Here is a 25,817-nt window from a genome sequence, read left to right as displayed (position 1 = left end):
AAGTTGTTGGGAATTTGACCCGGATTATTTCACTTGTTCTGAGATGTTTCTGAGATGTTTCTGACTCGTTTCGATACATTTCGTCCTTATTTCAGGTCATTTTCTTTGCCAATGGGGAAAGAAAATTGGTCTTATCTCATTGGCAATTTCTTATTTCAAGCGAGATTTACCCTAGAACTGGTCTGAAATGTCCTCAAACAAGCAAAGCAAACTCGGTCCGATCAGGAAAAATGTCTAAATGAGTGAAAACCGCTCAAAACAAGAAACATTTCCTCAATTCAAGACATTTAAGACAATGCTTGCTATTTACTTTTTGTAGTGCACTGCCTGACCAAAAACAAGGGTCATGTGTCTAATATTTGGCTTTAGCGGCTTTATCTTTGATTACAATTTAGTTTTAGTCTTTTGACGAAAATGTAATTCAATTTTAGTCTAGTTTTAGTCGACTAAATTTAAGACTAATTGAGTGGACTTTGCATTGATAATATTGATTCTAATCATATTTAATGTTGTTCCTCTGCTTCATGTTTCTGCTCCACATGAACAAAGCTCAGAGCTGATCCTTTAAACATGATCTGAGGCTCTTTCAGACGCTCAATACAAGTTTGGATGATTTTAGGCTCTCCTTTTCATTTTTATTTAGTCTGATTTTAGTCGACTCAAATATCTGGACATTTTAGTCACAGTTTTAGTCTCATGAGAAACTTTTAATTTAGTTTTAGTCCAATTTTAGTCACAAAAATATCACTTAACACTGACTCCAACACATACCAAAGATTCTCAATGGGGTTTAGATACAGATGGAATTTGCACATATTGGTCACATTCGAAGCAGCCAGAGGAGGGAAACAAAGAAGGGATAATAATAAACGTTTTCCCATTTCTCCACCATTACTTTAACAAATGCTGAACTATGAGTATAGTTTCCTATTAAATACAAAGTGAAAGTGAAGTAAAGGTATACAGAGACACAGAAAGAACAAGTGGTTCACCAGGAAGTTACAATGGGAGGAAGTGAGTACAGCGTCTGAAATTTCTTACATTTTACATCTTACTATTGAATCTAAAGGTGTACTCACTTATTCCACGCTGTCCTGTGAATGTTTACATGCTATGGCCAAAAAATATATAAAATGTTTGTGTGGTATTAGTTTAAGCAGACACTGTTTACTCTTTCTTGTGATTTTAATTAATGACCAGACCACATTTTATGAGCAATTTAGGCAGAGATGCAATGTCCCACTGTGTATTAGCTTCATGCTACATTCGCTAACGTTAGCAACGAGTGCCGTTTTTCGCTTCTACTGAACAATTTGCCGGGAAAAAACATTCATATGGACCTGATTTTGGCTTGACTTTATGGGTGCGTGTCATGTTTACAGTGAAAATAGTGAACGATTGTGATTCCCGTGAGAGGTTTTCTTCCCCCTCGGCTTGGCCACGCCCCCTTGTATGGCACGTTACCGTCTGTTTGGACTGTGGCGGCCGATACATGAAAATGAAGTCTGATGTTCCCTGAACCGCTCTTTCACAACGTGAGCCCCATGAATCCTGGTATGTTAGAACACGCCCACTGATGTTCAGGTCCAGCTGGTCTCATCCTTTGGGCTCATGGTGTTACTGAACCTAGACCTGACCAACTGCAGTGAAGTCCAGGTGGACACTTATTCATTTTGGGTCGGGCACCTTGTAATGCATCACTAAATACTTTTTGTTTTACTAACCCATTGTTAAGTGTCCTACAGCTCATTTTGTTCCTAGTGAGTACAGATGACAGAGACTCAGGCTAACTCTGGTAAAATGCATCAAATGGCAACATTTCTACAAACTTCAGCAGCTCGAGTCCTGACGAAGACCAGGAGGCGGGACCACATTACACCGGTTTGAGAATCGCTGCATTGGCCTCGTGTGTTTCAGGATCGATTTTAAAGTTCTTTTAATGGTTTTTAAATGTCTTAATGGTCTTGGTCCTTCTTATCTTTCAGAACTGCTTTTACCTTATGAACCTTCACGGCCCCTTCGCTCCTCAGGGGTCTCCTAGATATTCCTAAAGTCAACAAAAAGACTCAATATTACGGCCCTCGACTCTGGAACCACCTGAGGAGGAGCTCAGGGCTGCAGAGAACGTTCATTTAAGAGCAGCTCAAGACCCACCTTTTTAGCTTAGCTTTTAACTGACTAATCTATTTATTTAATCCTAATGTATAAAATATATATATGGGAGGTTGTCCCAGGCACATTGTTTTAAATATTGTAATCTGCTAAGCACTTTGTGAAACCTTTCGGTATGAAAAGCGCTTTATAAATAAAGTTTGATTGATTGATTATGTTGTACACGGTCCCTTTTAAATAAATAAACTAAACTAAAACCTTTGATGGCAAACTCCAGCATGACTGAGAGCTTACACAAACACACTGTGGCTGATTCCAAATGATGGATAAATGGTGAGAAAAAGCTTTGAAGACGGTTCATAAACGATGCAGTTGTGTGCCGTTAATGCACTCTGTATAATAACTAAAAAATGAGTTGGTTTGATTTCACAATGAAGTGAAACGTTTATTACATTTTGAACTGTTATTACATAAAGTGGCTTATAACGCTCAGGCACAGAAACAAAACACAAGAGGAAATAACTTTTGCTTTTCCTCTCGGGTTCAACGGCTTTTTAGTCAAAGTTGCGCATTTAACACATTTTAAAACAAAGATTCACATTGTTGCCTAAAAACTGAGACGCTTTATTTACAAAGCCGCCATTTTTGTCCAGTGGGTTGAATAAAACTTTACTTTTCAGAGCATGATGGTGGAAAAAGCATTGGAATGACTGTAAATGATTTGGAAAAGTTCTTGATAATAATATGGAAACAGAGCTTTTAAATGCATTGTCCTCTTGGTGAACATTTTCAAACACTTCAAGTATTCCTGGCTTGACAATTTCTTCACGAACTTCAGTAAACGTGCGCTACAAGATGATCAGCCATTTCTTTTTCTATTCCATATCGTCATGGATTTCTTCTGGATGTTCTTGGATTCTTCTGAGGCTGCTTTTGGGACCGTTGATCACGACGTACTCTTCATCCGGAAACCACGCCATCCTGTAGGCTCTCTCCACCGTCCAAAACTGCGAAACGTCATCTTCACCCGTTCCTGCTTGAGGCCCTTTCTCTTCCTGTTTCTCCATCGCTTCCACAGAAAGAGCCGCACTCGCCGCCCGCCCTTCTCGGCTCTCGGCCTCAGTCCTCGCTTCATCCGGCGACGTCAGGCTCTCCTCGTAATCGCTTGAATTTACGGATTCTCCCAGAAACACGGCCTCCACGCAATCCGCCACCACTTTGGGAAGGTCGTACAGGTTTCGCAGCGAGTCGCTCAAGCTCTCGCCTCGCGGTCTCGGCGCGTGGGCCGGATCTTCGACGACGACTCCATCGAAAGAGTCTTCGAACGACAAGCTCTCCGTCGCCTCCTCCGCGTCGGAAACTGCGCTCGGATCCCGAAGCTCATTTGGAGAATCCTCTGAAGGGGATCGTCTGCGGGAATCCGTCGGTTTTGAGACGCCTTCGCTTCTTCTCGTTTCGTCGTGTTTGTCGCTGATTGAAGTTGACGCCTTAATCATAGAAATCACACAGTTTCAGATCGACGTGGACGAAGGAAAGACAAACGGATTCGGGGACGTTACAGTTGTTAGTGAACTGTGTTGGCAGACGCTGTGGACAAAATGTTTCTTTCAGGTTTTCGGCCACGTTTGCAGCTCAACATGTGCCATTTCACCTGGAAACAAAGACACTGCACTCAAAAAGTAATGAAGTAGATTAGTATAAAAGTCTCAATTTGAGTAAAACAATCCGAATTTGAGATGTTTTGACAGTGAAAGGTGTAGGTGGGCTCCTGACCCGGATTATTTCACTTGTTTTGAGACGTTTCCGACTCGTTTCGATACATTTTGTCCTTATTTCAAGTAATTTTCTTTGCCAATGTGGTAAGAACATTGGTCTCATCTCATTGGCAGTTTTACTTTCTTATTTCAAGTGAGATTTACCTTAGAACTGGTCACAAAGGTCCTCAAAAGAGCAAAATAAACTTGGTCAGATCAGGGAAAAGACATTTAACCCAATGCTTGATATTCACTGTGTGTCACTGTGTGTGAATCGTTCAAAAAGGGTGTTTTATTATACATGCGTTTCCGATGGCGCCATTTTGAATACCGAAGTAGAATTATGCAGTACTACAACATGCAGCAATATCTCTACTCAGGATGAAAATGAAAGACAACTGACTGACAGTGGCGTTTTTATAATCAAGAAGATAAGAGTAAAAACACGGCCCCAGAGACGCACATTTATGTGATAAAACCAGCAAATGTGGCTCAGACGTTATTACTAAAGATCTGCTTCAATCCTCAGACTGAATCAACACATCAAAAAGGAAACAGAAAACCTTTCTCTGTGATTTTTACAGTGAGTCAGTGTTTAAAGAGTAAGTAAACGGGCGTGGCAGAGCCTTTCCCCACCCACAAACTAAAGTCAAAACTTGCTGAGAAAGGGGTGGTCTCGGAGGCTTTGGGGGAGACGAGGGGGGTGAGTGTGTGGGCGGGGTCTGCTCTGTTGACAGTCTCAGACCACGCCCCTCGATCTGACAGGACTGACAGACGGCTGTTACCGCTGTCACCACTGTGCGCAGGGTTGATTTTTTCGTAGGATAGTTGGTGCATCTCATGACTTGTGATTGCTTGATGTAGCAACTATCCTACGGGAAAAAAAAAAGATCGCCGCCGGTAGACGACTCGCTCGCTGTCAGTGACTGCGAACAGAGAGAGAGCATCGCACTGTCGCTTTTCTAAGGGATTTATTCCTCTACACATCGCAGGGGCGCCATCTACTGGTTTGACTCATGAGCTCAGGCGGTGTGTGCGCGACGCGTGTCCTGGTCGCTGCGTGACGGAGGCGTGTGTGGGCGGGGCCACAGAGGCGTGTGTGGGCGGGGCCACAGAGGCACAGAGGCAGAACCACGGGCAGAACTGATGACGTTTTGTGGACGCCGTGGACACACTCTCCTCCAACCACAACAAATCAAATGTAGTTGCTGCGTGAAACCAGTAGAGGCGCTAACCCTGCGGTTTTAGACACAAAAGTGATATTTTGAACAAGTTTGCCCCAAATGTCAACATATTGACTGGGACATGTAGCTAACTCTATTCAACAACCATGTAGACCGTTTATCAGCAAAAAAAAGTGGATTTGGTGTTTAGTTACTCTTTAAGCTGTTTAAGCTGCTCAACACGTTAGCATGCTACCGGTTAGCAACTGTCAACCATTGTCAGTGGACTGAACACTGAGGAAACGCTACAGTAACAGCTCAGCTCTGACCTCTGTCACATGTTGTGGCCAAGGTTTGGAGAGTCGTTCAGGGCTTTCTCTTGGAGATGTCAGAGCTGAGCTGTTGAAGCTAAATGCTAACCTGTAGCATGCTAGCATCTTAAAGGAACAGGCCACTGTTTTTCCATACTGAGACATGTTCTTACCTGAGCTGTGACGAGTTCTTTAGGACCTGTCTGATCTTCAGTCACGTAAACACAGCGCAGACGGCGTTAGCATTTAGCCTCTCCCTCTCTCCTCTATAGCTCCAAAACAGGTCAAGATAGAAGCTACCAAGCTCTTCCACGTTTTCCCTATTTAAATATGGTTACGTGAAGTGTTACACTACAAAGTATAATTACACACAATTAAACAATGTGGATTTTCTAAGCGGATAAAAGGGGGAACTATATTGTAAGGCGTAATAATACCAGGAGTAGTTTGAAATCCGCGCAGTAATCTTCACTTTATTGTGCGGATGCCAAATTATTGTGGAAGAGCTTGGTAGCTTCTATCTTGACCTGTTTTGGAGCTATAGAGGAGAGAGGGAGAGGCTAAATGCTAACGCCGTCTGCGCTGTGTTTATGTGACTGAAGGCACGGGGGAAGATCAGACAGGTCCTAAAGAACTCGTCAAAGCTCAGGTAAGAACATATCTCAGTATGGAAAAACGCTGGCCTATTCCTTTAAACACTGACTCACTGGTTTCTTCACATAAACGTGCGTCTCTGGGGCCGTGTTTTTACTGTCATCTTCTTGAGCAATGATTACGAGTACATAAAAAAATGCCACTGTAATTCTACTTTGGCATTCAAAATGGCCGCCATAACAAAAGTCACATGACTGAGAGCATGTGTATCCCTGAATCAACGTTTGTGTGTAGTTAAACATTAAAGGCTTTTTTTATGACAATATTCCCATTAGAGCAGCACTGACAGACACACATTTTCTTACTAAAAAAAATTGTAAAATTGTAAAAATTGTAAAAACTGTCTGCCTCTTAACCCCCACCTGAACCAAGCACATTTTCTCCAGTTTTGTTTTACCCAAAAATGTAAAATCTTTTTGAAAAGCCTTGAAACCAACAAAAGAGCAATAGAAAAGCGACAAAAAGCTAAAAAATATCAGTTTAGAGGAGTTTTGTTGGTCTCAGCTTTCAAATGAGGAATTACTCTGTCCTACAGGCTGTAACCATTAGATTTGCACTACAAAAAGTAAATATCAAGCATCGTCTTGAATGACCTGAACTGAGGAAATGTTTCTTGTTTTGAGCGGTTTTCACTCATTTAGACACTTTTCCTGATCGGACCGAGTTTCCTTTGCTTGTTTGAGGACATTTCAGACCAGTTCTAGGGTAAATGTCGCTTGAAATAAGAAAGTAAAATTGCCAATGAGATAAGACCAATTTTCTTACCCCATTGGCAAAGAAAATGACCTGAAATAAGGACGAAATGTATCGAAACGAGTCAGAAACATCTCAGAACAAGTGAAATAATCTGGGACAAATGCCCACTTTTTGCAGTGCATGTTTTTACATTTTTTTTGGTCTTTTTTTGTAGTTTTTGGTCATATTTTTGTAGTTTTTTTGTCATATTTTTGCAGTTTTTGTCATATTTTTATAGTTTTTTTTGTCATATTTTTGTAGTTTTTTTTGTCATTTTTGCAGTTTTTTGTCATATTTTTGTAGTTTTTTTTGTCATATTTTTTGTAGTTTTTTGTTATATTTTTGTAGTTTTTGTGGTCTTTTTTTTTTTTTACTTTTTAGTCACACTACAAAAAGTGAATATCAAGCATCGTCTTAAATGACTTGAACTGAGGAAATGTTTCTTGTTTTGAGCGGTTTTCACTCATTTAGACACTTTTCCTGATCGGACCGAGTTTGCTTTGCTTGTTTGAGGACATTTCAGACCAGTTCTAGGGTAAATCTCGCTTGAAATAAGAAAGTAAAACTGCCAATGAGACGAGACCAATTTTCTTTCCCCATTGGCAAAGAAAATGACCTGAAATAAGGACGAAATGTATCGAAACGAGTCAGAAACATCTCAGAACAAGTGAAATAATCTGGGACAAACGCCCAACAACTTCTTAACTCGTCAAAACAACTAAAATGTGGATTATTGTGCTCAAACTGAGATGTTTATACTGATCTAGTTAAATACTTTTTGCAGTGTGGGTAAAGCTGAACTGGTTTAAGGCGGGAGTTAAGAGGTGAAAGTATTATTTCTATGTATTTAGCAGAAAAGGAAAAAGCCCATAGACAAAATGAGAAATCTAAAATCCTCTCTGAATAAACGCATGGATGTATCTATGAGAAAAAGTTCAAAATGTCTCAGAATGAACATATTTATTTGTTAGTATTATTAGTACTTTGCTTGTAGGATATTTTGTAGGGTAATACTTTGGTCTTGTTCTCACCAGTTGTTGATCAGCCGCATCTGTCGTCTCCTCTGGCTCTTTTTCCTCTGGCTCTTTTTCCTCTGGCTCTTTTTCCTCTGGCTCTTTCTCCTTCTCCGCCGCTGGGGCTGTTTTCTTCTTGAACATTTTGCTGAACAGGCTGACCCTCTCCTCTCTGGGGGGGGCCTCTTCACCGGGAACGCTCGGATCAGGGGTCGGGACGGGGGCTTCGCTCGGGGACTCCAGAACCACGTACTCTGCGGTTCTCACTTCTTCTGCTGACGGGGGCTCTGGTAAATCGCCATCGGCTTCTTCTCGCTCCTCGAGGATTTCCCCATTTTGCTAAGAATGATAAGAAAGGTACATTCAAATGGTCAGTAATAAAGCTTTTCTTTTAATTGTATTGGAAACTTTCTAAACCTTCAGAATAGCCTGCGGGTTTCAGTCGAGGTCAAAGACTGTTTCATGTCTGTGTTTGATTAGCCATGTCTCACTGAAATATATATATTTGAATAGTACGTATGTAGCAGCTGTTGAATAATTACTTAGATAATGTTCAAAACTTCACATAAGATGATTGTACTTCACTGGAGAGGACTTCTGCTTGTCTAACGGCAGTGTTTTGGCCTATAAGCTAAACGCTAATTTAACGCTAACAAATGCAATAGTGACGCTAGCTAACAAACAAAAGCAAAAAAAAAAAACACACTCTCGGCTTGACATTTAATTCAGTTTTCTTCTTTAAATGTTATTTTATTATTGATTTACGTTAGAATGTGGACAGGATGTTGTATTTACCCTACACTGGCTAACAGGAAGTTAGCCAAAAACAATCCATGCCCTGAACCAGTGGAGGTGCATTCACTGATGTGTGATGTGTGGACACTCGTGCAGCAGAAAACGTCTTTCAAACGTCACTTCAATTGCGGTGACGTAATAACTCAATATATCGCAAACTTGTTTTTATTGTTAGGGAAAAGCCATATCCATAAATCGATGTTTGGAGATGGGAAATCTCGTTGATCATGTTTTCCATGATCAAATTCATTGATCATGGAAATTAAAAGTTTCTTAATTTGATTTAATTTATTACAATCCCTAAACTTGTTTATTGTAATTATAAGTAAGGATTAAACAACACGACGCGGAGTCACGAACACCACGACACAGTGTTGTTCCTCCTGCATTATAACGTGTAACGCGGCTCCTCGTTGTTTAATCCGCTTATACCAGGGTCCCACAAACCTAACATTTATAATAAATGTGTTTTTCATTGACTAAACTCACTAAATGTGCCAGACTACGGGACTATTTTGTGTGGGTTATTAGCCGGTCACTGAAGGCTGGTCTCAGAGCGAGTCATTCTCCGCAGCTATTACGAGGATCTCAGTCAGGCTCAACGACACAACATCAGCACAGAATCACAACACAACAGGACTAACCCGGAAACACTTTTCCCTGGAAGGAAACACCGATATGCGGCACTCGTGGGCACCAGTTATTTACCTTTGACAAGGTTTAACCTGAAGCTAGCTAGCTAGCTCAACCAGCTCAACTGTTTATGGAAACAGCTGCGGTGGAGTCGCTCACACCTGGGCCCCCCCGACTCAAACTTTTATGTTTGACTTTACTAATCCAGACAAATATGCTTCAATGCAGGATCATTTTATGTACGTCTGAAAATGATGAATAGCCTTAACCGTTTCCAATAGAAATGTAAAGCTCATATGTTATTAACAGTAGCTAACCTAGCTGCTCACTCTCCTCTACAAACATTTAGCAAACACTAAATCCATCTCAGACGTTCCTGTCAGTCACTAATTACGCCTTTATCTGATTCAGCTGTGTCAGGCGTTGCTATGGCGACGCCACAGCGGAGTGATATCCCAGTGATTTAACTACCGGACTACGTGTGCGGTTACACCAAAATAATGCACCAGCCAATCAGAGTCCAGTATTCACCCAGACCATGGTGTAAACATAACTAATGATACTGATACTGAACTTTTGAATAAAACAAATATGTATTCCCCTATGTTTGTGCTGTGGGCGGCGTGTCCGGCCTGTGACACATCCTGTGCTCGCCTATGGGCTCCGTCACACCCACGGTGCCGGGACCCATGGGTGTGCACAAATACCCATTCTATATGATAAAACTACTGTATGTATGCATCCGATTCCTTATATCCTTGTTTACACTTTTATTTGCACTCCTGTGCGATAATGTGTTCTCTTTGTAATTGAACCTCTGTAAACGATCTACCGTTATCTCTGAACCCGCTGTAATGTAGCACCTGTGTAAACAAGTGTCAGCATGTGTGCCGTACGGCCTGCTTTCAATTTGGATAAAGCTCTTCCTTATTTCTGTTGTAAATATGAACAAATGAATGAAAAAAAAAAGTGAAGGCACATTCCCAAACCGTAGAAATAAAAAAGGAGAAGCTGCGTTTAATCCTAATATATGCGGATAGTTAGCGAGTCAGCCAGTCCGTGCTCAAAGCTGTTAGCATTAGCCTCAAACGTCGCAAATTATGAACAATCCAGATGTTTTCAGCTTACTAAAAGTGTCCCCTGAGCTAAATGCTAACTCAGTGCAGAGCGTAGCCTGATGGCGACTGAACTTACCTGTTGGTGATCAGAGGTCGAGCTCGTGTCGGTCTCTTCTTCTTTCTCCTTCTGTGTTTCCTTCTCAGGAGCTTTTTTCTTCTTGAACATTTTGTTGAACAGACTGACTTTCCCCTTTTTGGCCGGGAGCTCTTCGCTGATGACGGTCAGATCGGGAGTTTGGACGGTGACTTCAGTGGGTTCGGTCTCTTGGCTCAGGGACTCCAGGACGGCGTAGGCTGCGGACTCGAGCTGGTCACTCAGCCCCAGTGTGGCCTCAGCGGGGACTAGAACAAGAAGAATCCAGAAAATATTAAAGTACGTAATCCTGCATTAAATGTGCATGTAAAAAATAATGTGTCATTCATTGTTTTTCTCATATAAAAACTCTTCATTAAGAAAGTTCCTCACGATCACAAGCATTGTTTTTGCTAAATTATGATTTCACATTTTCTGCATTTAAGGGACCACTTTATACTCACTGCTGCCACCTCAGGTCTTACATGCAACTACAGCTTCTATATTAACTTCATGCGTGACGGCACTTTGGACCCGAAGTAAAACCTTTCTGAGTGACAGTGCAGGATTTTAGAGGCACGTGTGGTGAACAGTCTTTTTACATTTTTAAACTCTGTATAGTGAATTTAAATGTATGAATGAAAAAATGCCAAAATATAATGCAGCACCAAATCAGGCTGGACACTGGTGTAAGAAACAAAACAAAACACGAGAGAATGGGGAAAGCAAAGGACTGCACAGTGTAGGGCTGCAACTAACGATTTTTTTCTAATCAATTCATCTATCGACTATTTTTACGATTAATCAATTAGTCGCTTGGCTGTGAATGGTGTAGGAAAATTTTATTTTTTCCATTTTTTTATCACATGAAGCTAAAGTGGATCCTCTTGAGGACGTGTTGATGGAGTAAAGTAAATGTTTGTTGGAGGCTCTTGGTGCTAATTCTGCTTCTGATTGGACGAGACACAAACAGTTATTCATGAAATTTACAATGTACAAAGTGAACTACAAACACTTACTATAAAAACAAAGGAGGTTCAAAAATACTACATTTTCATGTAATTTTTGCTCTATTTGAGTCTGTGTGAACCAGAAAACGATTAATCGATTACTAAAATAGTTGTCGACTCTTTCAATAATCGATTAGTTGTTTCAGCCCTAGCACAGTGGCATGATTACTATTTTCAGTTCATATTTTGCCAAATGTAGCTCAAAGTAGTGTAACTCAGTTATGTTTTTGAAACAGTAATTTGTAATACAAACATTTAAAACTGTAGCTATTAACAACTTATATAGAATATATTACAATTTCTAAATTAATGGGACTATATGAAGTTTAAAAATGTTAAAATTAAGTATTTTCCTCCCCTACATGTTCCTCCATGTCCTAATGTGTAGAATGAGCTCAGACCTGTTCACCACAACTGCCTCTAAAATCCTGCTCTGTCACTCAGAAAGACCGTAATGCACGAGCTTAAAGGAACAGGCCACGGTTTTTCCATACTGAGATATGTTCTTACCTGAGCTTAGACGAGTTTATGTGTACCTGTCTGGTCTTTGTGTGTAATCTGTAATCTGTAAAAACTCTGATGGCGGCCATTTTAGGGATAGGTTTGCCTGAGTCCTCCTAGGAACGCCCCCACCTCCTGGAGACGCCTCCGAGCTTTGGTCACCAGCCGAGTAACCAACCACTGCTCCTCAGCAGAACCCCCTCCCCACTGATGCCACAGACAGCGTGTGGAGGGGGCGTGTCTAAAGGCTCAGAGGTTCTTAAAGAGACAGAGGCCTATTTCAAGACATTCACTACAGCCATTTTGAGAGAGACATTTTATACAAGGCAGTTATTCTAATTTACTGCATTTACAGACCAACAGAAGGTTTGTCATCATTGTAGTGTGATATAGACTGGTGCTGTGGGACTGAAAAAAGCAGAATACCCCCACTTTAATACTATGTTTTGTTTTAATCAGAGATATCATTTATTCTTCAGTAAAGCATTTAAGATGTTGGGTTTACACATGGCTTACAGTGGTTTAGACATAATTTAGGCCCATTTAGCCCAAGTTTAGTCCTGATTTGGTCTTGCTCCAGGCCTGGTGGTGCATTGAAGGCCATTTTATGAGGTGTTTCTATATGTGCAAAGATTGGTCTAGCTTGAAAAAGTATTGTAACATTTGACATTCTGTCTGTTTATGTGACGTCCTACCTTGGATTCCGTCATTTGCTGTGAGTCCGTTTTCTTCCTTCTCTTCAATGTTTCCATTCTGGTGAAAAACAAACAGTTAGTGGAAAATCTCACCTCTTTATATTTACTTCCTCGACAATATTGGCAAAACCCGACATTATAGATTAAAGTGCGCTCACCGAGAGTTGTTGTTCATCTTTGTTCGGCTCCTCCTGTTTTTCCGTCTCTGTTTTCTTCTTGAACATTTTGCTGAACAGACTGACTCGCTCCTCTTTGGGCGGGACCTCTTTGGGCGGGACCTCTTTGGGCGGGACCTCTTTGGGCGGGACCTCTTTGGGCAGGACCTCTTCGATGAGAACGCTCGGGTCAGGAGTTTGGACTTCAGCTTCAGCAGGTTTGCTCTGTGACTCCAGAACCGCGTATTCAGTGGAGTCTGCCTTCACCTCTGGGGACGGGGGCTCCTCGCTGATCTCCACGGGGATCTTACCGGGAACTACAAGACAGAAATCAGTGAAAAAAAGTTAGTTCGCTCACAAAACATCATCATACAAGGAACGAACGGCCCTTAGCAGAGGGCCCCAGACTTACAGGACTTAAAGGACTTACAGGACCTAAAGGAACACCGACAGATACCAAAGTTTACAATCTACAAAATGTAAATGAAAATCACAAGTTTTTACTTTCAAATTGTGTCAAAGACTAAAAATACCTCCCAGCAGATCCAGTAATGTCACTATTTGGTGTTGTACCTACTGACATACCTTTGAACAGTTCACAAATGAATGTATTGTGTTTTGTGATGTTACTAGCCAGACGTTTAATTCTGCCCAACTGGAAAAGAAAAATTCCTCCAACTCATCAAAACCTTCTTAGAGACTTAATGCAATTTTTACAATTAGAAAAAAAAAAATATATTCTTTGAGGAAGAAAGAACAAACATTTTACTCAATGTGGCAACCTTTTATTAACTACTATAATAAATACATTTGGACAGACCTCCTAATACCCAATTCGATTTAATTTTGTATTTTTACTTGGTACTTCAAATATGTGCAGGTTTTTTAATTCTTTTTTTTGTTTTTGTTTGTTTGTTTGTTTTGCTTTTCTCATTTTATTTCTGTTTGCATTCACACATATACAAATTATATACATGTGATTGTATAAAACTGTTAGAAAAGGATAATAAAAATAACTGGAAAAAGACTAAAAATGCTACTTTAGAAGTCGTTTACAGACAGTTTATACACAATTAAGGGACATTTCGATCTATTTTAGAATCTTTGTAGCCCTGGATTAATCCTGATTAGAGTTTGATCTTAGTCTGGAGGTATCTGGAAGGTCATAGGCAGAGGTGGGAGACTCGACTCAAATGACTTGACTCGAGTCAGACTCGAGTCGCAATTTTTGGGACTTGAGACTTACTTGACCAAAGCTGCAAAAAGACTTGACTTGTACTTGAGGCCAGTGACTCTCAATGACTCGCTGTGACTTTATATTTATTATTTATTTGAGTGAAACTGTCGAAAGATCAGGATTCATTTCGTAAAAGCGGCGCATCTTTGTTTACATTATGGTGATTATCCACATGCGTGTTCGGTTTCCAGACGGAGCAAATATTTCTTTGGATTAAAAGTTTTCTAAAGACAGTGAAGAGGAGGAGATTTACGGACAGGAAAACGTTTGAAACAATGGGCTGGACCTACAGCGCAGACGGAGCCTCCAGAACCACCATGTCAGAGCTGATTCATCAACAGGAATCTTGGGGCTTTTCCGTGTTTTAATTCGTTCACACAAAGTTTACAGCATTTAGAGGTTATTTTCCACATCCGCCACAGCCCAGTGACAGCGGGACTGAAGGCTACGCAGAATCTACTCTGAGCAGAGGCGAATCCGAGTATACAGGGGCTGGGGCAGCACAGGGGAACCACTGACAGAAAAATCGCCAGAAACTAACAAAAATGAAACTATTATTTTATATTTATGTTTCACACTACAAGGAAAAGCAGCTCATGTTTAAAAGACTCTGTTTCGTTTTTTTTTTTAAAGTCGCCCCTGGGCCCCCTTTCTTAAAATGCTGTCCCGGTAATTTTGTACATAGACTGTTTATTTAAAATATATATAGTTTGAAGAGATTTTTAAAAGTTTGATTTTAGCCTAAATTTTCAAAATTACGATATCTTGAGAAAACACTTGTTATTTTCAAGATTAAACACATGAAAAGTCGACACGCTGGCGATTGTGACTTGAGGTGACTTGCCGGCTAAAGCAAGACTTGACTTGACTTGACTTGACTTGACTTGAGCCCATGACCGATTGACTTGGACCTTCACGACTTGGACTTGACTCGAGACTTGCATTTAGTGACTTACTCCCTCCTCTGGTCATAGGTCAAATATTTCATGAGGACATTTTGAGAATCACTATAAGAGACCCTTCCTATTACAAACCCACATCTGGATTTGCCCTGATTTGGATTCACACCACACTTTGCTGGCGAGTTCAGCTCCACATGCACTTCCTTCTTCTCTTCATGAGAACGCTCATAATGAGTTGTGATAGAGCATTAAACAAACATGGGCTTGTCCACTTCTCCAGGTCCACATCTAAATCCTGGGTCAACACGGGCCTTGGATCGACTCCAGACTCAGCGTGGGCCATTGTGAAGCAGCAGGTTCCGCGTGACAGATACAAACCGCTTTTCCAAAACACTTCCCAGCCCGAGTCCGAACTCTCGAGTATCTGGATCACTCTGTTTGCACAGGATTATGATTATTATACGATGTGGACACTGGGGCATCGCTGGTCCAAACAGGATGTCCTTCAAAACGAGCTGCTCGGAGCCAATACAAATGGGATTCAAACGCCTCTGAACACTTGATCGCGTTACTGATTATTGTGGTGTTAAAGTGAAAGTACAGAAGTAGTAGCTGTGGAATATATTTATCGGTAAGTATTCTGAACAGGAAGTACAAAAAAGTGTTGGGAACAATCACTGCGGCTTCAAAAACACAAACGAATGCACCTGGATTCACTCTCTGTGCGGCAACACAACGGGGACAAAACCTCTTCCCTGTGGTGAGTCAGTGGTGTTTGACCATGAATCTGCACAGCGCCACCTGCTGCTCTGGAGTGTGCATTGTTAGGCTTTATTAGGGAAGGTAAGTGGAGGAGCTAAGCCAGTGGTGCCCAAAGTGTGGCCCGGGAGCCAAATGCGGCCCTCAGACCAATTTATAGCAGCCCACAAGCTTCTTTGCTAAGTGTGCCGTCATGACTTCAAAACAACAATCAATATTTCTGAAACTCAACGTAGAGTCACTGAACCTACTTATTTCTCAGACTCATTAGCCAAAAATGCCGCACCTACTGCTAAAAAAGTAATATTTACTAAAGTCGCTATTTCCAGGGTTAGCGTAGCTGCTGCGCTGTTAGCATTTATATCTGCTAACCCGGATGTTCTGATTTTGGTAAATATTACTTTTATAGCAGTAGGTTCAGCATTTTTGGCTAATGGGCCTGATAAATAAGTTTGTTCAGTAACTCTCTGTTGAGTTTCACAAATATTGATTGTGGTAAGAGTTTTTTGTAGTTTCTCGCACATGTGCGAACCCGGAAGTAGATCTGTGACGTCACCACTAAACAAACGTATTGGCTGTGTCCGAATGTCCACACTATTCCCTAAACCCCTCATTCACTACATAGGCCCGCACTATATAGTCACTATATAGTCACTGATTCTGTTGGCGATTCGGACACAAGACACGACTTTCTCCGCGCTGCGTGACGTCAGGCGCTGCAGCTGCAGATATGTTTTTTTAATTTTTAAAATTTTTAATCTGAATTTATTTATTGTTACAAACGTTTATTTTATGAAACAGAACGACTGTTTTGGCACTTTTTTATCACAAAAAAAGCAAAAAAAATAAAAAAAAATCTCCCCAGCGTGAGCTCAGAGACGCCGAAAGTGGGTCAGAGCCCGGTGTCCGAACACCAGCAGATTGAGCGACGACATCTGATAAAAGTTCAATAAACTCCGGGAATAAAGTATTTCTGAGATAAAAACCAAACTCAGAGTCAGTGGAATATTTATGATAAATACGAGTCAGAAACGCTTTTACTTCACATGGATTTTACATGAAAGGCTTGGATTATTCGAGAGGAAGCTGTCGGTCATTTAACAGCTCCAGCTAAAGGTTAGCAGCTAACGTTAGCATGAAGCTATCGGTCATTTAACAGCTCCAGCTAAAGGTTAGCAGCTAACAGCATGAAGCTATCGGTCATTTAACAGCTCCAGCTAAAGGTTAGCAGCTAACGTTAGCATGAAGCTATCGGTCATATAACAGCTCAAGCTAAAGGTTAGCAGCTAACGTTAGCATGAAGCTATCGGTCATTTAACAGCTCCAGCTAAAGGTTAGCAGCAACGTTAGCATCTTTTCACCGTAGCCGTTTATATTTAGGTCGTTTATTCCTGAGAAACACAAACACTCGACTGAAACAGCTGATTTACTTCAGTCGTGTTTAGTTCACAGACCTGTCTCTGTCAGGCTCTTCTCCCACTCTCCCAGTGCATTGTGGTCTATATTGACCCGTTTAGTGACCATCGATGCTCACTACTTTTCGAGTGCACTACTTTTTTCTCTCTGGACATTCGGACAGCCATACAAAATGGCGTGACCACTATATAGTCACTATATAGGGACTAGTGTGGACATTCGGATACAGCCAATGACTCTGTGCATAACTTCAAAACAAAACACCGCCCAAAAACTGACTTCCTGTTTCAATGTGGTTCTGTCCTGTTTCTGTGAATACATAATATGTTTTTACAGGACTCGGAATCACCTTCTTTCAGGAAGAAATATCGATGTCACATATTATTTAAAAGTTGAACAGAACCTTCCTCTCCTGAATCAGAGGCTGGTGTGGACGCTCACCCTCCACCGTGTGTCCATTGGCCGTGATGGTCAGAGAAATCCCATTGACGCCTCCGTTTTGACACTTCTCGTGAACCGTCCCGTCGGGCTGAAACAGACACATGAAGAAGGAGGGTTTAGAGCAGTCGATCCCAGTCGTTCACCCCCCGAGGCTTTCGAGGACGCCCCAGTTTAATGGGATTAGCAGGTTATTTTCAACCACTGTTTTACTTGATCAAAGGAGGTGGTTTTCATCTGGACCCAAACGTGGCCTCCAGACGTTTCCACTGAGAAAAATGACCATTGATAAAATATTTTGTTTTTTAGGTCTATGTTTTCTGCAGTAAAACATTAAACATTAAAATGATTGTTCTTGGAATCAAAAGTCATTAAACTCACTGACCTTGTAGATGATCAAACAGCCCAAATAATGTTCAGAGTACAGCGGAAACCAAACAATATCACAAACATTTTCTCACACAACAAACTGTGTACAGCCTCAGGATCAGCTGATGACCCTAAATTTGCAATACAAACGTTCAAATCAGCTGTGAAAAGTGTTTGTGTTTCCATTACTGGAGCCAAATCATGGAATGATTTAAGCTCAGATCTAAAACTGTGCTCAAGCATGAGTCAGTTTAAGAAGAAATATAAAGAAAATGAAATATGAGACAACAGAACTTACAGATTACACGTGATTGGTCTCATGTATGAGCCGTGTTACTGTCGCTACTCAGCCATTTTCTTTTGAGGTTTGAGTAACTATGTAGGAACAGGAAACTGATGTTATCGATCTGTTTTTGAAATAGGGGTTGGGGTTAAATAAGTTTAACTTCTCCTCACTCCTTTTTGGACACGTGCGTTTGTATTTGGCTTTTCAGGGGAACTCACAAGTTTGCTTTTGTCGTTTTGATTTGTCACAGCCTTTACGTTTAAAATGTTGTAAAGGTGTGTTGTGTTGCTCACGTGTTCAAAATAAAATAACGAACGAACGAAAAAAAATCTACAGAAATTCCATAATTTTGGGCACAAATCACAGATGAGAATGATCAGATTTTATTCATCCCACTTTGAGCAATTATTTTGATCTCGGGATTGTTCCTTTTACGATTTTTTACGATGCAATATTGAAAATTGATTCACCTTTTTTTTATTAGAGGTTTAAAACAATACAAATTCAGGGCTAAAATAGAAGTAAATTAAAAGAAATGATGACCTTTTTGCATGTTTTTAAAGTTTATATACGTTCTTGATCTAGGCCGTGTTAATAAAACTGTTTAAATCTCAGTCCGATGCAAAACCTCAGTGATTTCGCAGCATATTGTGGCTTCCTGCGATCTGGATCTCACAATAACACTGTGCATAGAAGTGATGTGAAACTCACCTGAGCCAGGTCGATTTCCTTCGCGTTCTCGTTCCCCATTCTCCACCACGGTCCAGTCTCACTGAAACTCTGCCGTAACAAACTTCAGCTCCAGGGTTGAAGCTGAGAATATGTAAAACTCGATCCAAATCCGTGTGTGACCCAGAGCCTCCTTCAGTCAACAGAGTGATGTCCTTTAGTCAGTGTCACCGTGTGTCATTGTGTTGATTTAAACGCTCTCACTGTGGGTGTGGCTTTATCGCCCTCTCCTCAAACGCCTTTGATTATCGTGATAAGTGCGTTTACATGATGGGATTATGGCTCTGCAGAAAGTGGCCAATTCATTACAATCAACTGGAGCGAAAGTCGTCTCGGTCTCGTCCAAAGAGCAGGAACTGAAACGTGGGGTTTTCACGTGGACGTTTGCACAGACGGCATGAAGAAATGACAATAATGATGCATTCAGCAGAGTGTGTTTGTGCAGTACCATAGGGCAGCATTCCCACTGTTCTGTACCAGAGTAATGTCACAGTAAAACAGCAGAAGTCAAACTACTGCAGTATTAGGAAAGACTTGACTTTATTGCTAATCACTGGGTTAGTGATAAATTTAGTTCATTTTTGTTTTAGCCATTGTTTTTTCTTTGTTTTTTAAGAGTTGTATATGTTAACCTCTTAACTCCCGCCTGAACCGAGACGATCTTTATCCTCACGTCGTCACATTTGTTTTACATCATTTTTTTGTTGGGTATTCAACTCATTTTTGTAGCTTTTTCATCATTTTTTTTGTACTTTTTTTGTCACATTTTTGTCATTTTTTTGTTATTTTTTTGTCATTTTTTTGTCATTTTTTGTCATATTTTTGTCATTTTTTGTCGTTTTTTTGTCATTTTTTGACGTTTTTTTGTCATTTTTTTGTCGTTTTTTTGTCGTTTTTTGTCATTTTTTTGTAGTTTTTTTGTCGTTCTTTTGTTGTTGTTTTGTCATTTTTTGTAATTTTTTTGTCATTTTTTGTCGTTTTTTTGTCATTTTTTGTCATTTTTTTGTATTTTTTTTGTCATTTTTTTGTCATTTTTTGTCGTTTTTTTGTCGTTTTTTTGTCAATTTTTTTGGTCAATTTTTGTCTTTTTTTTTCGTTTTTTTGTTCGTTTTTTTTGTCGGTTTTTTGTGGGGTTTTTTGTCATTTTTTGTCATTTTTTTGACGTTTTTTTGTCGTTTTTTGTCGTTTTTTGACGGTTTTTTGTCGTTTTTTTGTGTCATTTTTTTGTTTTTTTTTGTCATTTTTTTGTCGTTTTTTTGACGTTTTTTTGTCGTTTTTTGTTGGGTTTTTTTGTCATTTTTTGTTGTTTTTTAGTCATTTTTTTGTCACATTTTTGTCATATTTTTTGGTCATTTTTTCGTCAATTTTTTGTCATTTTCTTGTGACATTTTTCCCACTTTTTCATACATTTTTCGTCACTTTTTTGTCACATTTCCATCATTGTTTTCGTCTCAGTTTTGTTGCTAGTTTCTCCCCTTTTTTCCAGAAGCTTTTGGATTGGGGTAAAGCCAAACTGGAGAAAATGTGCTCGTTACAATGTGTTAAATGACCATGATCCTTTGCAGCATTTCAGCACAGACGGCATGAAGAAATGACAATAATGATGCATTCAGCAGAGTGTGTTTGTGCAGTACCATAGGGCAGCATTCCCACTGTATTGTACCAGGGTAATGTCACAGTATCACTGGGAAAACAGCAGAAGTCAAACTAGTGCAGTATTAGGAAAGACTGTCTTTGCATTAGCACTTACGAGTTCATAGTTTTAAAGCTATACTTCTTTGTAATTTATTTTTATCAGTGTTAATTTTGTCGACTAAAATATTTAGTCTTAATTTTAGTCAAAGTGATATTTTTGTGACTAAAATTGGACTAAAACTAAAGGAAAAGTTTCTCATGAGACTAAAACTGTGACTAAAATGTCCAGATATTTGAGTCGACTAAAATCAGACTAAATAAAAATGAAAAGGAGAGACTAAAATCATCCAAACTTGTATTGAGCGTCTGAAAGAGCCTCAGATCATGTTTAAAGGATCAGCTCTGAGCTTTGTTCATGTGGAGCAGAAACATGAAGCAGAGGAACAACATTAAATATGATTAGAATGAAGATTATCAATGCAAAGTCCAGAAATTAATCCTAAATTAGTAAATTAGTCTTAAATTTTGTCGACTAAATTGACACGCAATGTTAGTCGACAAAATTAGTCTTAATTTTAGTCGACTAAATCTCGACTAAAATTAAATTACATTTTAGTCAAAAGACTAAAACTAAAACTAAAATAAAATATGTTGTCAAAATTAACACTGATTTTTAGTAAACTTATGTTGAAGTAAGAAGTTTTTGGCGACTAAAATGAGACTAAAACCACATTAAAAGTTGTTTGTAAGATAAAAATGTCCAGATAATCGTGTCGACTAAAATATGAAATTGAAAAGAAGAGACTCAGATCATGAAACGGTCTGAGCTTTGTTCCTGTGGGAGACGAAACATGAAGCGGAGGACCTTGATTAAATATGATTATAATACAGTTGTGCTCAAAAGCTTTTTGAGACAATTGTTCAAAGAATATGAAAGATAAGACACTCACAGTTAGTGGTCGTGTGAAGCCATTTGTAAATCATAATGAAAAAAACTACAAGATGACCCTGAAGTTTACACCACCCCGTTCTGTGCATTGCCCCCTTTAGCAAAACACAGGAAATAAATAATCTAATAGTAAAGTGGCCCATTCCTCTTGATCATAAACCTTTGATCAGTCATTTTTGGTATTTTCTTTTTTCATTTTGATTTAAAAAGAGAAAACTCGTTTTTTTTTTTTTACCACAAATGGCTTCAAACAAACCACTAACTATGAGTGGAAAAAAAACCTGTTGTGTTATCTTTCATATTCTCTGAAAAAAAAATCAAAGTATAAAGTGTAAAGTTGACTAAATTAATCGGCTAAATTTACATGCAATGTTAGTCGACTGAAACTATAATTGAGGAGAATTATTTCATTAAAATCTTGACTAAAATTAAATCACATTTTCTTCAAAAGCCTGAAACTTCATTAAAAATATGTTGGAACAGGCCAGCGTTTCTCCAGACTGTGACATGTTCTTACCTGAGCTTAGACGAGCTGGTCTTTGTGCCCGTGGAAGAGCGCGGTCGCTTCCAACTTCACCCCCGTTTGGAGCCATAGGAATACACTGGAAGAGGCTAAATGCTAACAACATCTTTGGTCTTTGTGCGTGACTGAGGGCAGGCACAAAGACCAGACAGGTACACATCAACTCGTCTAAGATCAGGCAAGAACATATCTCAGTATGGAAAAAACGTGGCCTGTTCCTTTAACAATGCTGTTTAGAATGTCATTGCTCTACAGTTTGTTGTCCAGGCTGACCCGCCGTATAAAAGCTCTGTTTGAACTTCAGTCTGAAGCACGATCTGGGAAACTGTGGCCTGAACTGCACTAAACATGATCCCTCTGAGAATCTGCGATAAATACGTGTCATTTTAATGCAAATGTCTGGAGATACTTTTCCACAGGTTCACATGACGTCACAACATCCTAACGAGCCGATAGTTTAACATTGATTATTATGATCATTAATAGTGTGTAAGGGTGAACTTTCAGTCTGGTTTATGAGACAAACGATAGCATAAAGTTCAACACACAGAATGCATTACGATTTTCAAAAGTGGGGAGGCGAATGTGGCGAGTTTGGAGACCTGCTCCCTCACAACTAAAGATCACACTGCAAAAAGTGGATTCTAAGCGAGTAAATAATGTCTTACTAAATAAGTTCTTATTTTTCCCCTAAAAAGTAATAATGTTTTGCTGAGCAAAGTTTTCTTGAGAAAAAAAATCTTATTTTTGGAAATAAAATCTAGCCATTTCTATATTTGCTAAAAACATGATGATTTTTCTTGTAACAAGAAAGAAAAACGTTTTGAATCTTCTTCAGTTTTAGACAAAGAATATTTGTTCTTATTTTAAGAAAAACTAAGATCAACAACTCTTAATGTAAGAACTGCTTCTCACAGAGAGATAAAACATTCCATTCTTTACAGTGGGCGGCTCGGTGGCACAGCGGTTAGAGCCTCAGCTTCACAGCTCGAAGGTCCCGGGTTCGATTCCCACCAGGACGGGGCCTTTCTGTGTGGAGCATGTTCTCCACGTGTCTACCACTAAAAACATGTACAATAGGTGAATCCTCCAGCAGGTGATTCTGACCGTCAGCCTGGCTCCACATCATGGAGGCGGGTCTCCGGGCGCAGCAATACTTTCCTTAAATATTAGTATTTATTAAGAACATTTTACTTAAATCAAGCAACATTTAAGTAAAATACCCACAATGTTTCACTAAATAAGAATGTTTTCCTTAAATTATTCCATTTTCTGAGGACGTTTTGCTTAATTCTAGCTTTTTATTTGCTTAAATTTAGTGTTTCTTTCTTGTTTTATGATGAGAAAATATTCTAGAAATAAGAATTCTTAGCAAGAAAAAAATGCTGACTCCAATGGCAGAATTTTTTCCTTAAAACAAAACAAAATGTATTATTTTAAGATTGTTTTCCTTCTTTTTAGTCGGGCACTTTTTGCAGTGCAGGTTCAATATTTGTAGATTTTCTGTTTGCAGTTTTCTTCCCGAAACTGCTTCACTGAGTTGTACTGGCCCCTGCCTCTATCTCATTATCAAATTGTAGAACGTTGAGAGATTGTAGTAAAGAATAATTCCTCCAGCGCTCATTGGCCACGGTCTGTCCTGGGTTTAAAAGCCTCTCCCTGAAAGCCGTGCTGTTTACAGAAGGGCTTTCTCCGAGTGAATCATCTCAGACAGAGGCCCCTGTGATCCTCATCAAGCCCGTTTTCATTTCCTTCTCCTGAATGTTCCTCTGATCTGATCTCTGCTCTGCCTCTTTTCCCCCTGAACCACGGCCTTCACGTCCCCGACTGCTCGCCTGCAGTGAAAGCTCCTCTGTGTCCAACAAAGCCTTTTCGGGTTTAAATAAACATGATTGCAAAGTGACTCATGATGTATTTATTTATTAGATTTTTCTGTGGAGAATGACGGGAATTTGTCTCAGCACAAAACCCCATTGTGGCCGTGGCCCGCACACGCGTGTGGGAGGTTTTGTGGCCCGCACACGCGTGTGGGAGGTTTTGTGCAGCCGAGACCTCAAGTAATCTCCACACGAGCGACGACACGGCTGTTCCTGTAGGGATCACAGTGCTGGGAACAGATCTCACTGCATTTCTCTGGTAAATATCGCAACTGCCATTAGATTTGGTTATATTTATTTACCAATTCAGAAAAGACTTAAGTATGAACTGCTAAAGTATTACAGAACATGTTTGCAGAGGTTAAAACTACACAGGGTTTTATAGAAAGAACCCATAAAGATAAAGAGCTCCTAATTTCAGCCCAAACAAACCACTCGCCATTGAAATGTGTGAGCGAGTCCAGACAGCGGAGCCTGAACTCTGAAGTGAGAAGAGCCATAACCGTGACCCATGAGGCTCACGGGCAAAGACTGTGAGTCTCAAGTGACTTTTCTTGCAAGTATTTATATTGTCAATATCCTGAAAGCGAAGGAAAAGTCAGGACGGCGGCTCCGTAGACAAGAGCGGATCATAGTGGACCATAGTGGATCATAGTGGATCATAGTGGACCATAGCGGACGGGACAACAGGACCTGGGATCAGCCTGACACCTCCACTTTTTAAATCATTTAATTGGTCCAGAAATCACAGGGGAAAGTCTCAATACGGTGCTGATGTTAAATATTAAGAGTAGGGATGCACCGATACCAATACCAGTATTGGGTATCGGGCCGATACCACATACTCGTACTCATTCATGAGGTCCCGATACCAGAAACCGATACCATTTGACGAGGCGCAGCTCTCAGCTGAGGAGAGAAGAAGCAACAAACTGTAGAATAGTTTAGTGTAAACACAATAACCCACATAGAGCTGACTTTATTACAGACTGCGCTCTCTAAACCAGAGTCTGAGCTGGATTTAACCAGAGCTTAATGTTGTTCGTGCTGCAGCGTCTGCAGTGTTTACAACATACAGGCTAACGTTGCTAACTCACTGCAGTGTTTACAACATACAGGCTAACGATGCTAACTCACTGCAGTGTTTACAACATACAGGCTAACGATGCTAACTCACTGCAGTGTTTACAACATACAGGCTAACGTTGCTAACTCACTGCAGTGTTTACAACATACAGGCTAACGATGCTAACTCGCTGCAGCGTCTGCAGTGTTTACAACATACAGGCTAACGATGCTAACTCGCTGCAGCGTCTGCAGTGTTTACAACATACAGGCTAACGATGCTAACTCGCTGCAGTGTTTACAACATACAGGCTAACGATGCTAACTCGCTGCAGCGTCTGCAGTGTTTACAACATACAGGCTAACGATGCTAACGTTGCTAACTCAAGGCTAGCAGTTTGGGCCATTCTGACGCCGTTTTAAGCCCAGGGGTTTATTCATCTGAAAAACTAACCCAACGACTAAAAAGTCCTCAGAAAATCCAGATTAAAGACATACAGCATGTTTATATTGAGGGAAAATGAGCTGCAGCAGAACAATGAAAACGCTGTAGCTTCTCGCTAAGTTACTACAAACACACGAGAAAATCTACAGGAGCTGAAGTAAAGACGAAAAGAGACCATTTAAGAAACATCTCAATACTATTGTTAAATAAAAACACATAAATGAATAAAGCTCAGGCATTGGGAGCTTTAGGACATGGACTTTTCTGTCTATGATGGACAGAGACATAAAAATAAAAAAATATATTGAATGAAAATAAAATAATTAAATAAATGTCATCAGCACAATTCTAATATAACTGCTCTTAAATGTGTCGCCGACTTTACTTAAGGAAATGTACATGAGTACATTAACTAATTACAAACCAATCTGAATGTTGAAGAAAATGCCTTGTACTCGTATCAGT

General features: G+C 40.0%; 1 protein-coding gene across 1 annotated transcript in view; it reads right to left on the bottom strand.

Moving 5' to 3' along the window:
* Positions 1 to 18,937, bottom strand: part of bcas1 (brain enriched myelin associated protein 1) — a 55,726-nt gene extending 36,789 nt beyond the window's left edge. Inside the window, exons 1-6 of the mRNA XM_079575432.1 lie at positions 18,841 to 18,937; positions 17,478 to 17,565; positions 12,726 to 13,039; positions 12,568 to 12,625; positions 10,365 to 10,630; positions 7,761 to 8,081 (exon numbers count right to left, since the gene is read on the bottom strand). Coding sequence (XP_079431558.1) covers positions 7,761 to 8,081; positions 10,365 to 10,630; positions 12,568 to 12,625; positions 12,726 to 13,039; positions 17,478 to 17,565; positions 18,841 to 18,879 — 1,086 coding nt within the window. The 5' untranslated portion in view covers positions 18,880 to 18,937. The remainder of the gene's footprint in view (positions 1 to 7,760; positions 8,082 to 10,364; positions 10,631 to 12,567; positions 12,626 to 12,725; positions 13,040 to 17,477; positions 17,566 to 18,840) is intronic.
* Between the last annotated feature and the right edge of the window lie 6,880 nt (positions 18,938 to 25,817).

Source organism: Gobius niger (assembly GCF_951799975.1).
Source record: "Gobius niger genome assembly, chromosome: 17".
NCBI lineage: Eukaryota > Metazoa > Chordata > Actinopteri > Gobiiformes > Gobiidae > Gobius > Gobius niger.
Note: the sequence above shows the minus strand (reverse complement) of the source record. Positions and strands in the feature narration are given on the sequence as shown.